The sequence below is a fragment of the Physella acuta genome, unplaced genomic scaffold, assembly GCF_028476545.2.
Source record: "Physella acuta isolate Inbredline_101_S28 unplaced genomic scaffold, ASM2847654v3 ptg002188l, whole genome shotgun sequence".
Taxonomy (NCBI): domain Eukaryota; kingdom Metazoa; phylum Mollusca; class Gastropoda; family Physidae; genus Physella; species Physella acuta.
In genome coordinates this window covers 44,914-69,482 of record NW_026733689.1, presented here as the reverse complement: position 1 = coordinate 69,482, position 24,569 = coordinate 44,914, and the positions used below count along the sequence as shown (strand labels likewise).

General features: G+C 37.4%; 1 protein-coding gene across 2 annotated transcripts; it reads right to left on the bottom strand.

The window, feature by feature from the left end:
* Positions 1-6,698: 6,698 nt before the first annotated feature.
* LOC131932502 (leucine zipper transcription factor-like protein 1) lies at positions 6,699-23,855 on the bottom strand. 2 transcript variants are annotated; one of them, XM_059289427.1, is made up of 10 exons: positions 23,805-23,855; positions 21,418-21,542; positions 20,828-21,022; positions 20,334-20,460; positions 16,275-16,340; positions 15,766-15,849; positions 15,176-15,247; positions 9,885-9,989; positions 9,180-9,283; positions 6,699-8,028 (listed from the first exon to the last, which is right to left on the bottom strand). In XM_059289427.1, the coding sequence occupies exons 1-10, from the start codon at positions 23,805-23,807 to the stop codon at positions 8,004-8,006; spliced, it is 906 nt and encodes a 301-aa protein (XP_059145410.1). In that variant the 5' UTR covers positions 23,808-23,855; the 3' UTR covers positions 6,699-8,003. The 2 variants fall into 2 exon arrangements, with proteins under 2 accessions (XP_059145410.1, XP_059145411.1); XM_059289428.1 differs by lacking the exon at positions 23,805-23,855 and adding an exon at positions 23,664-23,734.
* Positions 23,856-24,569: the final 714 nt, after the last annotated feature.

Sequence of the window (24,569 nt, the reverse complement as noted above, 5' to 3'; positions counted from 1 at the left end):
CAGGTTTCGAGTTTTCTATAAATAGCCATGATTTGCTGATCACGATTCGACTAAATATAGATTTGCTATCAGCCGGCACAGAACTGTATACTAATTACCAATAGACAGGGAAAATACGTCGTGGCATTCTTCTGTGTGTAAATACCAAAAGCTACGAGGTAGGGGAGCATTGCCAGACGACAAATAAGCGAGCAGAACTAGCCACATTCTTCTTACAATGGCGTCCATGTTTGTTTTTTTAACCCATCATGCCCGCTATCTTAAGATGGTGTCATTGTTAATTATGTACGTTTTCTTGCCTGTGGTGAACTTGCGAACTTAAAAATATGGCTTGGTGGTTGGTTCTCCATGGTCGAGAATAGCACTGTACCTAAAACTTTATTAACAGTTAGAGCATCATCTAACTGGAGAAGTAGGCTACGAAAAGTTTAAAGTCAGCAAAATTGCCTCAAGGACAACTTTGCTTATCAAAAGTTAACTAACATCATCAGATTAAATAACAATATTAAATATTAAATATCTAAATTCGCGTGTTTTGTATACTTACTCCGTTATTCGAAGTTTGGTTTATATTATGATAATATATTAAATTTTGTAACACAAAAAGGTAAATATATGTATTAGTTGTAGCAACTTTTTATAAATCAAAATGCAAAAAGTAAAAGCTTTAAGAAAATAAATTAAAAGATATTTTTAAAATGTATAGAATTGCATTAAAGCGGTCGATTATGTCCCTTTTTATCTTTTCGCTCCCTTCATTTTTACTTTCTTGTATATACGAAGTATAGAGAAAGTATTGTAATCGTGCAAAAAAAAAAAATCGAGATTTTTACAAATCTCGACATTTTACCCCTCAATGATACGGAAAAACATACTTTTGCAATCTTGTCCGTATGTATGTGTTTGTCTGTGTGTCTGTCTGTGTGTCTGTCTGTGTGTAAACACGATAACTTGAGTACCGTTACAGCTAGGTTGATGAAATTTCATATATAAGTATTTTATCAAAATCGTAGATCCTGATCAACTTTTGAGCGATTTCCGATAACCGGAAGTGGTACTTTTTCTACTTTGAATTTTTCAAAAGCCTATAACTGGCGTACTATTTTAGATAGATGCATGAAATTTCACAAGTAAGTAAAAGATCTAATTCTCTACCTTGTCAAATTTTGAGTAATTTCCGTTGACCGGAAGTACTAATTTACGCTATTTCCGATTTCTCAAAAAACGCATGTAAATTTATAAAGTACAAATAATATCCAGCACTTTTATGCACATTTTATTAGACGTTCACTTGGTGTGCAATTCTTTTTTTTTTACGAGATTCTATTCTATTATAAAAAGTTAAAGTAAATAGAAGTGGATAACAAATATTGTCTATGTCCTGAGTTGCCATCCCTCGTAATTTTATATAAGAATATTCGAGAAAGTTTAGGGGAGATCACTCCCGGTTTATTTTAAATATTCATTTCGTAATTAAATTTTATTATGAAATGAAATACAAAAGGAAAATACAATGATCTTTCATTTAACCTATTCCATTAAAAAAAAGTATGATCTATAAATACTTCCAAAATATTTTTTAAGACCCATTATAGTTGGTTAGTAATTGTGTTGATTTGCTGGCAAAAAAAGCGTTCAGTCGCGGTGTGGGTGGTGTGATTTGAGGTGTGGGCCGGAGTGATTTGAGGTGTGGGCCGGAGTGATTTGAGGTGTGGGCCGGAATAATTTGAGGTGTGGGTGGTGTGATTTGAGGTGTGGGCCGGAGTGATTTGAGGTGTGTGTGGTGTGATTTGAGGTGTGGGCCGGAGTGATTTGAGGTGTGGGCCGGAGTGATTTGAGGTGTGGGCCGGAGTGATTTGAGGTGTGGGCCGCAATGATTTGAGGTGTGGGCCGCAATGATCTGAGGTGTGTGTGGTGTGATTTGAGGTGTGGGCCGCAATGATTTGAGGTGTGGGCCGCAATGATTTGAGGTGTGTGTGGTGTGATTTGAGGTGAGGGCCAGAGTGGTGTGGGATATTCTCTACTCCGTGTGTCGATCTGGTGAATGTGTGTGATGAGTGTGGTGTGTGGGTGTGGTGTCGTGTTGGTTGCTCGGTGAAGTGGTAAATGGAGTGGGTGGTGTGGTGTGGGTTGTGCTGTGTGGTGTGGGTTGGTGGTGTGGGTTGTGTGGGGTAGGGTGGTGTGGGTTGTGATGTGTGGGGGGTTGTGGGTTGTGTAGGGTGGGGTGGTGTGGGTTGTGTTGTGTTGTGAGGGGTGGGGTGGGGGTGTGGGTTGTGCTGTGTGGTGTGTTGTGGGTTGTGCTGTGTGGGGTGATCACGGTGGGTTGTGCGGTGTGAGGTGTTATGGGTTGTGTTGTGTGGGGAGGTGTGGGTTGTGTTGTGTGGGGTGGTGTGGGTCGTGCTGTGTGCTGCGGTGGTGGTGTGGAGTGTGATGTGTGGGGTAGTGTGGGGTGGTGAGGGGTGGTGTGGGGTGAGTGTTGTGCTGTGTGTGTTGGCGTGCTTTGTGATGTTCATTTTGTCTCCAAAAAGTTATTTTAAGAATATTACACCACAGTCAATAAGCAACAACAATATGCTAAAACACACACACACACACACACACATATATATATATATATATATATATATATATATATATATATATATATATATATATATATATATATATATATATATATATATATATATATATATATATAAGGGGCGTAGCGAGGGGGGGGGCGGGGGGGGGGGGGGGCGGACCGCACCGGCTGACACCATTTAGGGGGGTGACACCAAGGCAAAAAATAGCAAAATATATAGAGAAAAACTTGAGGGGGGTGCAAATCGAAAGTTTGAAGGGGGGGGGGGGTGCAAATCGAAAACTTGAGGGGGGTGCAAATCGAAAGTTTGAGGGGGGGGGGTGCCGCACCGGGTGACACCCGACCCCGCGACGCCACTGTATATATATATATATATATATATATATATATATATATATATATATATATATATATATATATATATATATATATATATATATATATATATATATATATATATATATATATCCCTCTCTCTAAATACAATACTCTACTATTGTGTGAGTGTGGACGTGACGAGTTACAGCACCGGGTAACACTTAACCCAGTGACTACACTGGGGGCTGTGGTATAGATTATAGACTGGCTTGGTACACGGCCCAGTACACAACCTGTGATTAACAGTTACTTCTCCATTAGCATTATTAATATACACATGACATACAGTTTTTTTCACTCATTAAAAAAACAGATTGAAAGCAATATCTACATTTTATTTTTACGCTAAGTAAAAAAAAAACCTTTTCATTTCTACCAATAAACTATAACAAACTTAACACAGCTGTCCAAATTTTGACCCAGATCACGAGCAAAATACGCGTGTAAGTGTTGACTCGTGAACTACTGGATCTGCATATTTTCCGAACGTAAACTTCCTGTGTTGAAGATATTGGAGCTGACAGTTTAAAAAAAACCGTGCTATGTGTTATCATCTGCGGCAAGCCACGGTACGGTCGGTCGGTGTAGTCGTAGCCTCTCCGTTTATTTGTTGTGATGATGTCATTGCGGTTTCCAACCTGTCTATGAATTGTAATTTTTACCCGTGTCGCGGCAGTCAAAACACGTTGGGCAATGCATGCTGCTGTTGAGGTTTCAGTAGACTCTTGCTCGAGTTAACAAAGCTATTAAAACAGTGTCTAGTTTTTATAAAACATTTAAAACACATTTTTAAAACATGAAAACAAAAGGGTGACTTGAAACTGAGGTAAAGGGATTGGGGAGGGAGTGGGTGAACTATTTTGGGACATGCGTGAATGCAACTACTACAAACCTTCAGGCGCGGCTATAAAAACACTAAAGCCAACATAGTAACCGACAAATCAATGAATGGGGTCACAATCTAGTGACGTCACACGAGGTCAAGTGTGTGAAAGGAAAATATGTAAGCGGTGCAAGCCCTTGCGTGGTTCGGAGATGGGAGGGAAGGTGGGTGGTGGGCTATTATGAATAGAATTTGTTTTTTTTTTTGTTTGTTGTTTTTTTTTGTTGTTTATTTGTGTTAATTGTATTTTTAATTAGGTCCTTCATGAGAACACGGCGTTGGTACAAAATATTTGTTGTCGAAAATATTTCTTTTTATTTAGATGTATCTTAAAGGGAAACGATGGCTTTAAAGTTTCAAAGGTTACATTTCTGACATTTTATAAATTATAATACGCGTCCTTCGGTGTGTTCGTTAATTTTTTTTTTTTAAATAGCACAGGTACTTATTTTTTTCAGGCGTAAAGGCAGCGGAATAGTATTGATTATAAACTAGATTCTACAACAATATCACAACGTTTATTGAGATAAAAAGTTTTTCATTGAACCTTTTACACATGTCGCTTGGAAGGACCAAAAAAAAAAAATCAGCTCACTGCACGTAGCTCAAACGATTCAACCAATAGAAAGGCAAGACCGTGTAGCGACGTTCAATACACGTGTGTGACGTCTGAATGACGTACCGTAGGCGTGTGTGTGACGTTAGCTTGACGACCAAAATTCGAGTAGAATTATTTGAAGTCATGTTTCACGTCAAGGAATTCAGTTGATTGTGATACTTAGGCCCAATTTTCGTGATAATACATTGATTTTTTTTTAAATTGAAATTATAAATTGCAAAATAATTTAAATAGTTCTTAAAAACTCAATTACATTAAGTAATCAAAATTAATTAGAATTAAAAGGGATATTGGTTTTGTGTAGTGGGGGGGGGGGGGGGGGCGGAGTGGGAGTGCACGCATTACATTGTGTTTTTTTTTTAATTGATGATTGAAATTTGTTTCGTTTGACAAATAAATCCAAAAGATACTGTTGGCTTAACTAAACTATATCTCATGGTTCGGCGATATTGCTTGAGGGGTTGGATGTTAGTTTCCATAGCTTCATATGGTGTCGCGGTAAAATGTTCATGGAGGGGGGGGGGGGGTCGTTCTTATTAGATGTCACTCAGTTGAGTCAGGGGCGTAGCAGCCAGAGTTTCTTCCAGGCATCTCCCCCCCCCCCCCCCCCCGAACGAAATAAAATTTATATAGAAAATATATACTTTTAACGGTGTCCGCCCCCCCCCCCCCCCCCCGGAGAAAAAAGTCTGGAAGAAACACTGGTAGCAGTCTCTTCATGATTTGTGGAAGTATTTCTTTCATTTGCTAGCAACGACTTTGGTATCAACACTGCTGACATCGACCTGATCAAGCAAGAAACCCAACCCAAGGCATACATAATTTAAAAAGAAATGAAATTGAAAAAAAAACTGGCCACAGAGTGTGGATATTGTGAAAATGTTAGTGTTTTGCTGTTAGCAATACAATCCATTCAAATGAGTATGGTGCGCTGTGACCATGTTTAAAACAAATACAAAAGTTTTGTTTTTAAACGAATGAAGAGGTTCCATTTTCTGATCAATTAAAAAAAAATCCGTTCTTTTTCCTTCCCTTTTTGGTGCGTATTCCCCGAGTTAATTATTGAAAGCCCCTCCCCTCGTCATAGAATTTGCCTGTGGAGTGGGGGGGGGGGGGGGGAAGAGAGATTGAGAACTTCGTTTAGATTTTTATTACGTTATTTAAGATTGGAGGTCTGTTTTTTTTCTTTACTAAGTGTGCTGAAACGAGTGAAAAAAAAAAAGGGGGGGGGGGTCCCGACGTGAGGTAATTTAAGTTGACTAAATAGACCAAAATGGTTCTGATAAAATGCGTAATTTACAGATGATGTTATTTTTCGTTTGTTCTTTGACTTGAAGAATGTAGCCTATCTATAAAGCTCTACACATTTGTCTTTTTCCTATAATGGAAGCATATCTTATGATGAGTAGAGACACACAAAACAACGTGATTTTACAATCTGTTCACTCGAACCGTTCCTCCAAGATCTAAATGGAGCCTGCACATGGGATCTATTTTAATGTGTTTTTTTTTAAATAGTTAGATCTGTCACTGTTGACATTAGTAATGTTTTGTTTAGCCCCCCCCCCCCCCAACGGGAAGTAAATCAGTCACCAGCTGTGATTGGGGAGGAGGGAGAGGAAAGGGGAGAATTACTCTCCATGAGTTTTGATTGAATTACATGATGATACAGCAAGACATACACATATATATATCTATTTGATGAACACACGGATATCTAACATGACGATACAGCTACACACAGATCTGTAAGATCAACACATACACACATATATCTGATGATACAGCTACACACAGATAGATCTGTAAGATCACACATATATCTGATGATACAGATACACATAGATAGGCCTCAATAAAAATCTTAGACACAACTGTACTGCAGTCTTGTTTCATAAGAAATAAATCTAGTTGGAAATATTAAATTATTTGTAAAATGTAATAGCAAAAAAAAAGCTATTCTACTGGGATCTCCCCTCATGTAAATATTATTATTTATGTGAAGTTAATCAAACTAATTGCTATCTGCTTTGTCGTGAAAACATGGCAACCCTTTTTGTTATTCACTTCATCAAAATAACCCAGCTGTTATCAGGGATTGATAGAGCTTTATGTCCAAGGGAGGTAACCACTAAAATTATGTTGAACACATAATTAAATAAATGTAAAAAAACAACAACATAAAAGTATATTATTTGTAATGAAAAACAACGCAATATAACATACATATAGCTGTAAAATTTAACACATTATTTAATACATACATGTTTAAGTTAAATTTAATCATATTTTTACAGAACTCTCTACCAGTTTATTACCAGAAAATTATTAAATATTGACCATGATCATGTGCTTTCCATTTTACAGGTATCATACTTCATTTAGATTTAATCATACATAAGCTTTAATCATACATTAGCTTTCATCAAACAACTATGAAATACACTACATAATTTAGCTCCAATCATATGACTGTGAAATTCACTACATAATTTGACTGAAAAACTTTACATCATTTAGCTTCAATACACTACATTTGTAATAGCTCATAAAGTGTATTTATTCTACTTGGTTTAATCAATACATTAAAAAATAAAAAGACGAGCTTTTAATCATCATTAGGTCAGATAATTAAACACACACGCCTCAGCCTCAATTACCTACTGGTCATACAAGTAGTAAGCTACAAAATAGCCATCCTAGCAAGCTAAAACAAATTTTAAAACAACCTACACATTAGGACAACAGTGGTATAGAACATCTTTTATTTACAAATAGAACTTTGTAATTTAAGTAACGGCAGGAATCATTTATGGATGGAATTTTCTTTAAAGATCACATTAGCAAATAGATAGAGAAGAATAGTTTTAAAACTAAATATCTCTCAAAAGGGAGAGATGATTAATTGAGAATATTATTTTGTTTAGTATGTAAAGATTTTGAGACAATATTTTGTTGTTTAGTATGTGAGGATTTTGTGATGTTTTGTATGTGAGGATTATGTGATGTTTAGTATGTGAGGCAGTATTTTATTGTTTAGTATGTGAGGCTTAAGCAGCAGTCAAAGCTCAGTCTTGTGAGTGAGTGCCATCCTCTGAAATACTTTTTGTAACCTTATCTACTTTTGGCTTTAGTGAGTTGATAAATAACTTTTAAAATGCAGTGATACATATGCTATTAGGTGAAGAAATGAGATATATTTTTGTGGTAAAGAAATAAATAAAAGATCAGATATATTTTTATGGTAAAGAAATGAATAAAAGATGAGATATATTTTTGTGGTAAATAAATGAATAAAAGTGAGTATATAAAACATTGGTGCATTAACTTTTAAAATTGCCTGATAATTGCACAGTATTAAATGTGTTATTTCTGTTTCTGACTATAATTTTAAATAAATATTTTCCTAACATTATTTTCAAAGGCGTTATAAAAAACAGCTAGTGTGTTTGAATTCAAGGGAACAAAACCAGTGCACCAAAGATAAAGTGTAAAACAATGAGAGGGACTTTCTAGCAGATCACATTGATCACATCATCCAACTAATCATCTTCAACTTCCTCATACCTGTTTGATAAAAGGAAAAAAGTGTCAAAAACAAAATTCACCAAAAATGTATACAATAGTAATACATTCAACACAGAACCTTTCTTCAACACCTAGAGTCTAGGGAAATTATAATCAGCAAACAAGGTGATACAGTGGTCAAACGCTGATATCTTGAGCTTGAAAATGGGCAGAATGTTTTAGTGTAGATCAAGGAGGCGGAGTGGTCTAGAGGTAGAGAGCTGGACTGCTAACCCTTAAGTCTCGAGTTCGAATCCGGGTTCAAGTCAGTAGACCGTCCCTGAGTCCACCTAACTCGGTTGGGTAGCTAACTCACGTTAGGGAAAGTAAAGGCGCTGGGCATAGTGCTGACCACACTATCTCTTCATTTGCCGAGGTCACAGAAACAAGTTAACGCTACTTCACTTGTCACTATAGACCGCCAGGTTTGAAAAGGGAACTTTACTTTTTTTTACTGTAGATCTTGGTATAAGTCACATTGACTGTTTCATCCTGAGGTTAAAAATAACCTAGATACTCTACTTCTGTGGTATAACTCACCATTAGCTCTCTAAAGAAATTTTAAAGTTATTTTATGGTTTGGTGAGTTATTTATACACTTTTTTTTCAAATAGTATGACTCATTAATTTAAATTATGCTCAACAATCCGTTTTTAGGATAATTTTACTCCCATTTGGTTGGGTCAGCAGTGTCTACACAGGTATGATAGGTAAACTTGTGTCTACACAGGTATGATAAACTTGTGTCTACACAGGTATGATAGGTAAACTTGTGTTTACACAGGTATGATAGGTAAACTTGTGTATACACAGGTATGATAGGTAAACTTGTGTCTACACAGGTATGATAGGTAAACTTGTGTCTACACAGGTATGATAGGTAAACTTGTGTCTACACAGGTATGATAGGTAAACTTGTGTCTACACAGGTATGATAGGTAAACTTGTGTCTACACAGGTATGATAGGTAAACTTGTGTCTACACAGGTATGATAGATAAACTTGTGTCTACACAGGTATGATAGGTAAACTTGTGTCTACACAGGTATGATAGATAAACTTGTGTCTACACAGGTATGATAGGTAAACTTGTGTCTACACAGGTATGATAGGTAAACTTGTGTCTACACAGGTATGATAGGTAAACTTACTTTCCTAGTCTTTTCCGTAAATCTTTCAGCTGATCATTCTTTCTTTGGAGCATTTGTTTTAAATTTTTAAATGGATTTGTTTGGCTCACTTTCTTTTCCAGTTCCTGAAATCAGAGGAAGTTAAGTACCTTTGTTTACCATTGTGCATGATGCTGTGTAGCTGACTTTGGATAAGAAGTTTATATTTTAAACCAAAAGTATGTATGTTAGCTTTAGCGTGATGTGCATGATATTTTAAATAGGAATAGTGTGTGATAATTTGGCAAAGTACAATAGTTTTCATCTAACTAAAGTACAATAGTTTTCATCTAACTAAAGTACAATAGTTTTCATCTAACTAAAGTACAATAGTTTTCATCTAACTAAAGTGCAATAGTTTTCATCTAACTAAAGTACAATAGTTTTCATCTAACTAAAGTACAATAGTTTTCATCTAACTAAAGTACAATAGTTTTCATCTAACTAAAGTACAATAGTTTTCATCTAACTAAAGTACAATAGTTTTCATCTAACTAAAGTACAATAGTTTTCATCTAACTAAAGTACAATAGTTTTCATCTAACTAAAGTACAATAGTTTTCATCTAACTAAAGTACAATAGTTTTCATCTAACTAAAGTACAATAGTTTTCATCTAACTAGAGTCTCAGTGCTTATCTTCAACTAACATCTGTAATAAATATGTCAGAGAAAAATGAGATCTGACCTTCTCCGCTAGCTCTAACATTTCCCTGATCTTTAAGAGTTCATGTTTGGTCTTAGCCATCTCTTGCTCCGCATGTTCTGCTGAAACTTGACCCTTCTGCCTCTCCTAAATACAGGAACATCAATAGAACAATCAACAGTTGTGACAAAATGACAGGAGTGACAAAATGACAGGAGTGACAAAATGACAGGAGTGACAAAATGACAGGAGTGACAAAAACACCAATAAAACTAATACAACTTGGATATTTGAAATTTTTTCATTTTATAATTAACCATTCGACCTCAATGAACCCACTGACAACCCCACTAACTTGATCAATCTGAAGCGCAGCCATCTGACAACCCCACTAACCTGATCAATCTATATCACAGCCATCTTACAACCCCACTAACCTGATTAATCTGAAGCTGTAGCGCAGCCATCTTACAACCCCACTAACGTGATCAATCTATATCACAGCCATCTGACAACCCCACTAACCTGATCAATCTGAAGCTGTAGCGCAGCCATCTGACAACCCCACTAACCTGATCAATCTGAAGCTGTAGTCAGCCATCTGACAACCCCACTAACCTGATCAATCTGAAGCTTTAGTGCAGCCATCTGACAACCCCACTAACCTGATCAATCTGAAGCTTTAGCGCAGCCATCTGACAACCCCACTAACCTGATCAATCTGAAGCTGTAGCACAGCCATCTGACAACCCCACTAACCTGATCAATCTGAAGCGCAGCCATCTGACAACCCCACTAACCTGATCAATCTGTAGCGCAGCCATCTGACAACCCCACTAACCTGATCAATCTGAAGCTTTAGCGCAGCCATCTGACAACCCCACTAACCTGATCAATCTGAAGCTTTAGCGCAGCCATCTGACAACCCCACTAAACTGATCAATCTGAAGCTTTAGCGCAGCCATCTGACAACCCCACTAACCTGATCAATCTGAAGCTGTAGCACAGCCATCTGACAACCCCACTAACCTGATCAATCTGAAGCGCAGCCATCTGACAACCCCACTAACCTGATCAATCTGTAGCGCAGCCATCTGACAACCTCACTAACCTGATCAACCTGTAGTGCAGCCATCTGACAACCCCACTAACCTGATCAATCTGTAGTCAGCCATCTGACAACCCCACTAACCTGATCAATCTGAAGCGCAGCCATCTGACAACCCCACTAACCTGATCAATCTGTAGCGCAGCCATCTGACAACCCCACTAACCTGATCAATCTGAAGCTGTAGTCAGCCATCTGACAACCCCACTAACCTGATCAATCTGAAGCTTTAGAGCAGCCATCTGACAACCCCACTAGCCTGATCAATCTGAAGCTGTAGCACAGCCATCTGACAACCCCACTAACCTGATCAATCTGAAGCTTTAGCGCAGCCATCTGACAACTCCACTAGCCTGATCAATCTGAAGCTGTAGTCAGCCATCTGACAACCCCACTAACCTGATCAACCTGTAGTGCAGCCATCTGACAACCCCACTAACCTGATCAATCTGTAGCTGTAGCGCAGCCATCTGACAACCCCACTAACCTGATCAATCTGTAGTCAGCCATCTGACAACCCCACTAACCTGATCAATCTGAAGCTGTAGTGCAGCCATCTCACAACCCCACTAACCTGATCAATCTGAAGCTGTAGCGCAGCCATCTGACAACCCCACTAACCTGATCAATCTGAAGCGCAGCCATCTGACAACCCCACTAACCTGATCAATCTGAAGCTTTAGCGCAGCCATCTGACAACCCCACTAACCTGATCAATCTGTAGTGCAGCCATCTCACAACCCCACTAACCTGATCAATCTGAAGCGCAGCCATCTGACAACCCCACTAACCTGATCAATCTGAAGCTTTAGCGCAGCCATCTGACAACCCCACTAACCTGATCAATCTGAAGCTTTAGCGCAGCCATCTGACAACCCCACTAACCTGATCAATCTGAAGCTGTAGCACAGCCATCTGACAACCCCACTAACCTGATCAATCTGAAGCGCAGCCATCTGACAACCCCACTAACCTGATCAATCTGTAGCGCAGCCATCTGACAACCCCACTAACCTGATCAATCTGAAGCTGTAGCGCAGCCATCTGACAACCCCACTAACCTGATCAATCTGAAGCTTTAGCGCAGCCATCTGACAACCCCACTAACCTGATCAATCTGAAGCTGTAGCACAGCCATCTGACAACCCCACTAACCTGATCAATCTGAAGCGCAGCCATCTGACAACCCCACTAACCTGATCAATCAGTAGCGCAGCCATCTGACAACCTCACTAACCTGATCAATCTGTAGCGCAGCCATCTGACAACCCCACTAACCTGATCAATCTGAAGCGCAGCCATCTGACAACCCCACTAACCTGATCAATCTGAAGCGCAGCCATCTGACAACCCCACTAACCTGATCAATCTGTAGTCAGCCATCTGACAACCCCACTAACCTGATCAATCTGAAGCTGTAGCGCAGCCATCTGACAACCCCACTAACCTGATCAATCTGTAGTCAGCCATCTGACAACCCCACTAACCTGATCAACCTGTAGTGCAGCCATCTGACAACCCCACTAACCTGATCAATCTGAAGCTGTAGCGCAGCCATCTGACAACCCCACTAACCTGATCAATCTGAAGCTGTAGCGCAGCCATCTGACAACCCCACTAACCTGATCAATCTGAAGCTGTAGTGCAGCCATCTGACAACCCCACTAACCTGATCAATCTGTAGCGCAGCCATCTGACAACCCCACTAACCTGATCAATCTGAAGCTGTAGTGCAGCCATCTGACAACCCCACTAACCTGATCAACCTGTAGTGCAGCCATCTGACAACCCCACTAACCTGATCAATCTGTAGCGCAGCCATCTGACACCCCCACTAACCTGATCAATCTGAAGCTGTAGCGCAACCATCTGACAACCCCACTAACCTGATCAATCTGGAGCTGTAGCGCAGCCATCTGACAACCCCACTAACCTGATCAATCTGAAGCTGTAGCGCAGCCATCTGACAACCCCACTAACCTGATCAATCTGAAGCTGTAGCACAGCCATCTGACAACCCCACTAACCTGATCAATCTGAAGCTGTAGCGCAGCCATCTGACAACCCCACTAACCTGATCAATCTGAAGCTGTAGCGCAGCCATCTGACAACCCCACTAACCTGATCAATCTGAAGCTGTAGCGCAGCCATCTGACAACCCCACTAACCTGATCAATCTGAAGCGCAGCCATCTGACAACCCCACTAACCTGATCAATCTGTAGTGCAGCCATCTGACAACCCCACTAACCTGATCAATCTGTAGTGCAGCCATCTGACAACCCCACTAACCTGATCAATCTGAAGCTGTAGCGCAGCCATCTGACAACCCCACTAACCTGATCAATCTGAAGCTGTAGCGCAGCCATCTGACAACCCCACTAACCTGATCAATCTGAAGCTGTAGCGCAGCCATCTGACAACCCCACTAACCTGATCAATCTGAAGCTGTAGCACAGCCATCTGACAACCCCACTAACCTGATCAATCTGAAGCTGTAGCGCAGCCATCTGACAACCCCACTAACCTGATCAATCTGAAGCGCAGCCATCTGACAACCCCACTAACCTGATCAATCTGTAGTGCAGCCATCTGACAACCCCACTAACCTGATCAATCTGTAGTGCAGCCATCTGACAACCCCACTAACCTGATCAATCTGTAGTCAGCCATCTGACAACCCCACTAACCTGATCAATCTGAAGCTGTAGCGCAGCCATCTGACAACCCCACTAACCTGATCAATCTGAAGCTGTAGCGCAGCCATCTGACAACCCCACTAACCTGATCAATCTGTAGTGCAGCCATCTGACAACCCCACTAACCTGATCAATCTGTAGTGCAGCCATCTGACAACCCCACTAACCTGATCAACCTGTAGTGCAGCCATCTGACAACCCCACTAACCTGATCAATCTGTAGTGCAGCCATCTGACAACCCCACTAACCTGATCAATCTGTAGCTGTAGTGCAGCCATCTGACAACCCCACTAACCTGATCAATCTGTAGCTGTAGTGCAGCCATCTGACAACCCCACTAACCTGATCAATCTGTAGTGCAGCCATCTGACAACCCCACTAACCTGATCAATCTGTAGTCCAGCCATCTGACAACCCCACTAACCTGATCAATCTGTAGTCAGCCATCTGACACCCCCACTAACCTGATCAATCTGAAGCTGTAGCGCAGCCATCTGACAACCCCACTAACCTGATCAATCTGTAGTCAGCCATCTGACACCCCCACTAACCTGATCAATCTGAAGCTGTAGCGCAGCCATCTGACAACCCCACTAACCTGATCAATCTGAAGCTGTAGCGCAGCCATCTGACAACCCCACTAACCTGATCAATCTGAAGCTGTAGCGCAGCCATCTGACAACCCCACTAACCTGATCAATCTGAAGCTGTAGTGCAGCCATCTGACAACCCCACTAACCTGATCAATCTGAAGCTGTAGCGCAGCCATCTGACAACCCCACTAACCTGATCAATCTGAAGCTGTAGCGCAGCCATCTGACAACCCCACTAACCTGATCAATCTGAAGCTGTAGTGCAGCCATCTGACAACCCCACTAACCTGATCAATCTGAAGCTGTAGCGCAGCCATCTGACAACCCCACTAACCTGATCAATCTGTAGTCAGCCATCTGACAACCCCACTAACCTGATCAACCTGTAGTGCAGCCATCTGACAACCCCACTAACCTGATCAATCTGAAGCTGTAGCGCAGCCATCTGACAACCCCACTAACCTGATCAATCTGAAGCTGTAGCACAGCCATCTGACAACCCCACTAACCTGATCAATCTGTAGTCAGCCATCGGACAACCCCACTAACCTGATCAATCTGTAGCGCAGCCATCTGACAACCCCACTAACCTGATCAACCTGTAGTGCAGCCATCTGACAACCCCACTAACCTGATCAATCTGAAGCGCAGCCATCTGACAACCCCACTAACCTGATCAATCTGAAGCTGTAGCGCAGCCATCTGACAACCCCACTAACCTGATCAATCTGTAGTCAGCCATCTGACAACCCCACTAACCTGATCAATCTGAAGCTGTAGCGCAGCCATCTGACAACCCCACTAACCTGATCAACCTGTAGTCAGCCATCTGACAACCCCACTAACCTGATCAATCTGAAGCTGTAGCGCAGCCATCTGACAACCCCACTAACCTGATCAACCTGTAGTCAGCCATCTGACAACCCCACTAACCTGATCAATCTGAAGCTGTAGCGCAGCCATCTGACGACTCATCTCAGAAACTTCTTCTGGTGTTGCCCCAGGCTGTGTGACACAAAAGATTAGGGTAATTTTTTTTTTAATGTGAAGGCTTGGCTCAGTGGTAGAGAGCTTGACTGCTAACCTAAAGGTCTCAAGTTTAGATCAAGAAATAAGTTAACTCTACTTCATCTGCCTTATGAATTATTGGGTTGAAACTGGACCTTTAGTTTTTAATCTTTTAATAAAGAAATATAATCTAGTTATTTCTATTAGAAATAAAATAATTGATCATTTATAACATGTTAATATTATACATAATGGTTTATCAAGTTTATACTATGTCTGCAGAAAAATGTTACTTTCTAATAAAAGGGTAACAATGAGAAGCACATTTCAAACAAAGACACATTGAAATATAAATACAAGAAAGATGTCTGTTGTTTAATGCTAAGAAATAAAGAGTTAAATTACCCTTGTTCCTTAATTATTTGTCATTTTATGCTAAGAAATAAAGAGTTAAAATTATCCTTGTTCCATAATTATTTGTCATTTTATGCTAAGAAATAAAGAGTTTAAATTACCCTTGTTCCTTTGGCTCGAAGCTCAGATTGCAGGCGCTCAAGGTCAGAGGTCAAGGATTTTGATCTTTCATAGTTGTTTGTAAACTGAAAGTTAGAGACAGCAGTTAGCAATTAACAGTCAAAAACATGAGGAAATATTTACACCTAAAGATTGACAGTGTAAATGATATGAGAAATGAAACTATACTAGAAAACTTTTAAAATCTAGAGTTGAAGATGTGTTCTATTGTCATGTGTGATGGCAGAAAGGGTTTCAATTGATTCCTTCAAAACTTTATAATAAAACAAGAACAAATCCAGGTATTATGTTAATGTTACCTAGGCAGTCTTTTATCTTACCCATTTTGTATGAAAGGGGTGGGGTTTAAATAATAGGAGTACTTCAGATAGTTATTTGGTTTATAATCTAGCTTAGAGTAACGTAATGGGATATGTTGTACCATAATCTGATGCTGGATGAGAGATGGTCAAGACTGATTATGGGGAGCTAAAAAAAAACAACCACTTACCTCCTTATCAAACTTAGCGAGTCGTTGCAAGAGCATCTCATTCTCAGATTCTAGTTCATCAATTTTCTGTAAGATACAATTATAAAACTAAGCATGCATGTGTTAAAAAGTACAAAATTTTAATAAATTCCAGGCGTGAGGATAAATCGGACTGTTCACCCGATCAAATTATTTTTACCATATTTAACAGTTGACTACATCAAGAAAAGACATTACCATATTTAACAGTTGACTACATCAAGAAAAGACATTACCATATTTAACAGTTGACTACATCAAGAAAAGACATTACCATATTTAACAGTTGACTACATCAAGAAAAGACATTACCATATTTAACAGTTGACTACATCAAGAAAAGACATTACCATATTTAACAGTTGACTACATCAAGAAAAGACATTACCATATTTAACAGTTGACTACATCAAGAAAAGACATTACCATATTTAACAGTTGACTACATCAAGAAAAGACATTACCATATTTAACAGTTCACTATGCCAAGAAAAGACATTACCATATTTAACAGTTCACTATGCCAAGAAAAGACATTACCATATTTAACAGTTGACTACATCAAGAAAAGACATTACCATATTTAACAGTTCACTATGCCAAGAAAAGACATTACCATATTTAACAGTTGACTACATCAAGAAAAGACATTACCATATTTAACAGTTGACTACACCAAGAAAAGACATTACCATATTTAACAGTTCACTACACCAAGAAAAGACATTACCATATTTAACAGTTGACTACATCAAGAAAAGACATTACCATATTTAACAGTTGACTACATCAAGAAAAGACATTACCATATTTAACAGTTGACTACATCAAGAAAAGACATTACCATATTTAACAGTTCACTATGCCAAGAAAAGACATTACCATATTTAACAGTTCACTATGCCAAGAAAAGACATTACCATATTTAACAGTTGACTACATCAAGAAAAGACATTACCATATTTAACAGTTCACTATGCCAAGAAAAGACATTACCATATTTAACAGTTGACTACATCAAGAAAAGACATTACCATATTTAACAGTTGACTACGCCAAGAAAAGACATTACCATATTTAACAGTTCACTACACCAAGAAAAGATATTACCATATTTAACAGTTGACTACACCAAGAAAAGACATTACCATATTTAACAGTTGACTACATCAAGAAAAGACATTACCATATTTAACTCTTTACAATTCTCAGGTTTAGTAGAAAAATATTGGAGTACACTGGTCTCAATTGTAAAATGTCCACTAGACATTATTAAACAAGGAAAGTATATAGTGTTATGCACCATTCTTTAGGTAATTGAATAGAGAATCAGCAGAGATTAAAAAATCCAATGTAGCAGGTATGGCCTTGATGGCACAATTAATTAATTAATTAATTAAAATTGATTTTACTTTTTTAAAAACAATTACATGAAAAACACCAAGAACAAAAAAAATAAGCCAAGTCCTATAATGAAACAAAGTAATGTTTATTGGATAGATAAATCATTTCTGCATTAAAAAAAGGTTATGTGATGCATTTAGGACAAGAACTAAAAAAAATATACAATAAACAATAACATGACCTGTGTAAGGGGAAATAAGTAAAAAATTTATAAAAAAAGTAATCTGCAAATAAATTAATATAAAATAGGATAAGATTATTGATAACAAAATAAAAACAACAAGATTCAAGAAGATTCATGAAATTATAACAAACAGTTACTCTTTTTGTGAATACAGATATGTATCACAATTGCGACACTTAGTACTGACCCCCCCCATTATTTATTACTTATTTTCCTGAATACTAATTGCTTGATCAACATACAACTGTGTATAATTACCTCCTACCTATGTTCTGCTGTTTACCTTTACTGAACCATAAGTTGTCTCAAAGCTTGACATCACAGACTGTTTTATTATCGCGCCACTCAACTGTTACAATGTCACCCTCGCTAAACCAAAGCATGTCACCTCTTTTTGAAACTTTTTCAAAAGACCTATCTTTTAGGGCAATAAGAAAACCTTTCCAATTTTTATAATTGTGCCACAAAAACCAATTTCACATTTAAAAGATCTTTAAATAGTTTAAGTTTAGTGTACAAGCTGTCAAAAAATAAAAGATATACCTCACGCAAGACTGATTGTGACGATATGGTAACTACATCATAAGATAAGCCAGAGGTGGAAGTCTGTGGTGTCTTGTCTTCAAACATCAGCAAACCTAACAAAAGAACTCATCTATAGATCTATAGTTAAATTTTACCACCTTTTGGAAATAGGTCTTGTAAGTCCACAGTGTGCTGCATAACGGTTGGTATACATAACAATTGTCTTCACCATATCCACTGTAAAGTACAGCTTGACGAAATGACACAGGGCTAAGGGATTCCCTAGCAGCTCTTTTAGTTAAAATGTCCCCATTGACTAAGATGTGTTCCATGTTTCTTAGCAGGTTGGAATTTAGGATCTGGAGGTCCACCATCTACATCAGGATGCTGTCTTGGGTCTGAAATCAAAACATAAAATATATGTTGACTTGGCTAGATGATTTATTATAAATAATATAGGCCTAATACTTAGAATATAAAATAATGTAATAGCTATAAAAACAAGAGAATATTGAAATACTTAAAATATATATTAGAAACTAAGCAACTATAGCTAGTTAACAGTGAATACAAAGCAGAAATATTTAGACAAAGCTACAAGATGCTAGAACATACACTGTAAACAGCTCCTTAGCAACCATTTTTTTTTTATTTACTGGTGTGAATGGTGCATTTTATTTTATTTTTATTTAATATTTTATAAATAATATAAATGCTTCATATTATATCGATATTTCCAGAAGAGGATGGTGTAATTAATATGAGTGCTTGTTATAATGATTAAGTTCATGGTGGGGCAATTTAATTAAAAATGTTCAGTCTTAACATTGAAAAAAAAAAGTTGTCAACTCACCGATGTCAGTCCCTATGTTGTGTTGAGTTATTAACTGAGATATTTCCCAAATCATCGTTTGAATCTTCGAATTCTGTTTCCACAATATCTTTATCAGACGATTCACCACAAAAACTCATATCACTTGCGGTGTTAAACATTTTATTTTCATTTAATTCGAAGAGTCTGTCTCAAATCGACTTCACTAAAAATCCAAAATGGCGTAAGCAAGGCATGCTCGGTTCAAGCGTTTTCTTTCGCTTTTTTTCATAATAAGAAAATAAGTTTCGCATTTTATGTGTGTTTTTATAAATGCTAAAACAATTAGGAAAATAATGCAATTTAAATAAAAAAGCTTAGGGATTATTATTAAAAACTACACATTTCTGCGTCGATCTTATAAGAACGATAGCTAAGGGAGAGAATTGAAAAGAGTTAACAGTTGACTACATCAAGAAAAGACATTACCATATTTAACAGTTGACTACATCAAGAAAAGACATTACCATATTTAACAGTTGACTACATCAAGAAAAGACATTACCATATTTAACAGTTGACTACATCAAGAAAAGACATTACCATATTTAACAGTTGACTACATCAAGAAAAGACATTACCATATTTAACAGTTGACTACATCAAGAAAAGACATTACCATATTTAACAGTTGACTACATCAAGAAAAGACATTACCATATTTAACAGTTGACTACATCAAGAAAAGACATTACCATATTTAACAGTTGACTACATCAAGAAAAGACATTACCATATTTAACAGTTGACTACATCAAGAAAAGACATTACCATATTTAACAGTTGACTACATCAAGAAAAGACATTACCATATTTAACAGTTCACTATGCCAAGAAAAGACATTACCATATTTAACAGTTCACTACACCAAGAAAAGATATTACCATATTTAACAGTTGACTACACCAAGAAAAGACATTACCAGCCAAGAAAAGACATTACCATATTTAACAGTTGACTGCGCCAAGAAAAGACATTACCATATTTAACAGTTCACTACGCCAAGAAAAGACATTACCATATTCAACAGTTCACTACGCCAAGAAAAGACATTACCATATTCAACAGTTGAGTCAGCCCTGTGTCGTTGATTGGGATAAGTTTCTTTGGGATAAATTCCTTATCTTTCTTGGCACCAGAAAATTCTCTTTCTTCAAATTCCTTGATCTGTTCCAGGAGTTCCCTGGTTTTAAAAAAATTATATTTTAACAAGATATTTATAAACAAAATAGTTAAATATCAAAGAAATAATGACATAATCAAAGAAATAAGAAAGTCTATAAATAAAAGAAATAAGAAAACTTTCATGGAAATAAAATCTTTCAAAGAAAAAACCTAACAACTTTATATTAGCAAATACAAAATTACAACTGAAAAGTAAATATTTTTAAGATGGAAAAATGAAGTTGAGAGAGAAAAATGTTTTCCAACTTAAGAGAGAAAATGTTTTCCAACTTGAGAGAGAAAAATGTTTTCCAACTTGAGAGAGAAATGTTTTCCAACTTGAGAGAGAAATGTTTTCCAACTTGAGAGAGAAAATGTTTTCCAACCTGTTTTCCAGTTCTGAAATGTCAGTGGAGAGCTTGAGGTGCCATTTCTCCGCCTGCTGCAGCATCTGCCTGGACATGAGCACATTGGTGTGAGCTGTGTTGATTAGTTCAGACTCAACCTCCGACCTGACCACTGCCAGCAGGCCATCCAGCATGTCGGTCACCTCGTCAATGGTGAATGTCTCATCTGTCAGTCTGTTGATTAGATTTGACATCAATTCAGTTAGGTTAACACTTCTGAACAAACACATTTGATACAAATATAGTTTGTTTAACATTCCTGACATTTCTATTACACATACGGTCACATGTTCAAGTTGAAAAATATTTGACAAGTGAGTTCATTCTCAAGTCAAATATTTATAAGAAAATAATGTTTTAAATAGCTACATCTCAATGAGGCAGGTGAAGAAGAGTTCATCTATTTCTCTGAACTCAGCATCAAAAGGGTAAGTGTGGTCAGCACTATGCCCAGCTACCATTATTAGTAATTGAAGTTGTCTTTGTGTGTAATTACAGATGTCATTTGGAAAAATATGTTGTTCAAACACTAATTGGTTTTTACGAGGCAGAATTTATTTAAATAATACCTGCTGTCTTTCAGTTCTTCAAAACATTTATCAACAGCTCGTAACCGTTGCGCTCGCTGATAACGTGCAAATCGGATGTAGTTAATAACTTGTGTTTGATGATGCTCATTTATTCCAAGCTCCGACTAGGATTACAAAAAGGTAAACAATTATAATCTTGGGAAAATGGATGGTGACTGCCAACATTATAGCTAAAGTACCAAAAAATAATTAGCCAATTTTGTATGTGTTAGTTAAGTGAGATTTAAATATAGTAGAGATGAACAATTTAGTTTTATCAACTTTAAATGTGGAAGATTTTTAAGATATTATTCTAAAGTCATCAGAATTTTTAATCTGTGAAACCTAGTCAAAGGGAAATAACTCCATAAATAAAATTGGTTGTTCCAGAAATCTCAAATAGCAATGGTTTCTCTGTGTTATAATTAATAGTTGTATTAATTTTAATTAACTGCATTGATGAGAAAAAAATTTAAAGTAGGGCATCACATTTTTATTAGAATCTATTGATTTCATGACGAAGCAGTGTCCTCTCACAAGGAAACTACAGATTCAGTGTTGATTGGTGGTTTCTGTTTGATGCTGAGATATGTTGTTTAAATATCCAACACTTGATGCACAACTTTTTCTTTCAAAACATTCTAGTTGGCAGCACACTATGTGGTCAGTATTGCTAGATGTCTGTCACCTCCTTGGTCAGTCCACGTGAGGGTCTGTACATCAAGCTGTCAGTATTTCCAGCTGGGGATCTATAGTCAGTATTTTGAGCCGTGGATATGTCATTTCTGTGGTCAGTATGCTTCTTCTTCTTCGTTCTTAATTTTTAGTGTTGGAAGGGATCAAGCCTTATCTGCCAGAGGGTTTGAACTTGAGACTTTTTCGAATTTATCAATCATGAGCTTTGCCAACTGGACCACGCCTCCATCACAATTATATGTGTCAACTGGTTATGTGCCATTGAGGCAATTGACTCCGATTTCAGCCTGCTTTTCTTTTGGATTTGTTTCCATAGCCTTTGTCCAACCAAGAACAAACTACAAGGCAGCAGTTGTTTGATTTTGGAGTTGTCTCTCCTAGAAGAGTGGCTGTCCCCAGCTAACAAGCCTCATCTGCCCGAGGGTTCGAACTCGAGACTTTTCGATAGCAACCAAGAGCTTTACCGACTCGATCAAGCCGACCCTTTGTCACTGTTGCTATCTGTAGGTCTGTACATTGAGTCGTCAGTATTGCTAGCTGTGGGTCTGTTCATCCTGAGGTCAGCATTGCTTGTCTCAAGCTACTCCATAGGCTCCAGCCTAACTTTGATTAGGTTCGTTGATCCATGTCCAGGTTGGTGTGGTGTTGTACTGTTTTGTTGTACATGATCTTTGTCAATCAAGATTTCTTAATAAGCAGTTGTTTTTTTCTTTGAAGAACTTAGAGTTATAAAAATGTTATTGTCGCATGAGGTAGTAGAGAAACAAACCTTTACCTACTTATTTTACAATAACAGCTTAAAAAATAAATTAAATTAATATAAGCTACAAAACATTGAACATTTTTAATAACTACAAAAATGTATTATTTCAGTTCATAATTTTGTTTGGGCCTAGTATTAGATCTAGATCTATGTCTTAATTTTTTTTAAACAAAATCCAATATAGATCCACTACTTTGAAAATTGATAGATCTAGAATATAGATCTAGATCTAACTGCTTCTAAAACTAATGTTACAGTAATAAAGTAGGCTATAGCCTATAGGCCCTAAATTACAAAATACCTTGCCTTATCTAGAATAATCTAGATTTATTGATTTATTCTAGATCTATAGGCCTATCTAGTGTAATGTAGACATGAGAGAGTCTCTTGGTAAAAATAGTAGGCTTGATCTAGATTCTAGAATAACTAGAATTAGATTAATAAAATTATTAAAGTTGTGAAATAGTCTAGAATGGTCTAGATCTAGATCTAGATCAGTTCAGTAGATGGTGGAAGATTGATTGATAATCGTTTTAGTTTTATATAATAATTTATTATAATCATAATGATAATCGTTATCCACATTATTATGAAATTGAACTCTAGATCTAGATAATGTCTTAGATATTAGATTATTATTATAATATTATTGATAGATCTAGTTATTTATTAATATTTATTATTTATTACAATAAAGTACAAGTACAATATTGACAATATTTATTAGATTTTAATTTTAAGTGATAAGGCAAGGAGTTCAATAATTTTCAAGTATTATTTTATTTACTAAGTCTCCCTCTACTAAAGTAAATAGACTGGCTGGATCTACAATCTGGCCATTTGCTAATTTTTACTGGATATAGATCTAATCTAGATATAGAATCTAGATATATTCTAGACTTTAGATCTAGATCTAGAATCTACCAACCATTTTCACTGGTTGAAGTTTCAGAATTCGTTTAGTTTACGGATGCGATGCACTTTTGAAAGTGAGGCTAAGTGTGCAGGGGTGAATAAAGTAAAAAATATTTTTCAACACGTTTTAATTTTTTTTCACTTAATTATACACACAATGACACTTTATTGTATTTTTTATATATATAAAATGAATAAAAAATTCGACTACCTAATATTGATCGACTGAAAACATGAAATGTATTCAGAGTTGCCAAGTTGCATAAGTTGCCGTCCAGTGTATTTCTAAACTTAAATTTAGCATATTGAACTTAGGCCCTAGTTGCTTGCTCTAGATCAGGGGTCTCCAAACTACGGCCCGCGGGCCGGATGCGGCCCGCGAGGTCCTCTCATCCGGCCCGCGGAGATCTTTTTGTCCCCAGAAAAAACGGTTGTTGGTGATGGCTGAGCAACTGCCCAGAAAAATCAAAGATATGTCTGGAAGAAACTGGCCCCCGAACTGAAATTTGATAGTTAATGTGGCCCTCGGACTGAAAAGTTTGGAGACCCCTGCTCTAGATCAGTGTTACTGAGCTTCCCAAACTTGTTCTGGTATCTGTCAGCACACTAAAGGTAGCTGTCTTTGAATTCAAATTTTGGTTTCTCATTTGTATTTGAATAAGGAGGAAAAACATAGCTTCATGTCGTTCGTTGAAAAAAAATATTGAGATTATTTTAAGGGGTCATCCATAAATGACGTCACGCTTTTTTTGACGATTTTTACCTCCCCCCCCCTCCC

Excerpts from the sequence above, each read along its gene's own strand:
- LOC131932502 (XM_059289427.1), bottom strand. Across the intron at positions 21,023-21,417 it reads GAAGAACTGAAAGACAGCAG|ACTGACAGATGAGACATTCA; the intron begins GTATTATTTAAA and ends TCTAATCAACAG. Across the intron at positions 9,284-9,884 it reads TGTTAGAGCTAGCGGAGAAG|GAACTGGAAAAGAAAGTGAG; the intron begins GTCAGATCTCAT and ends CTCTGATTTCAG.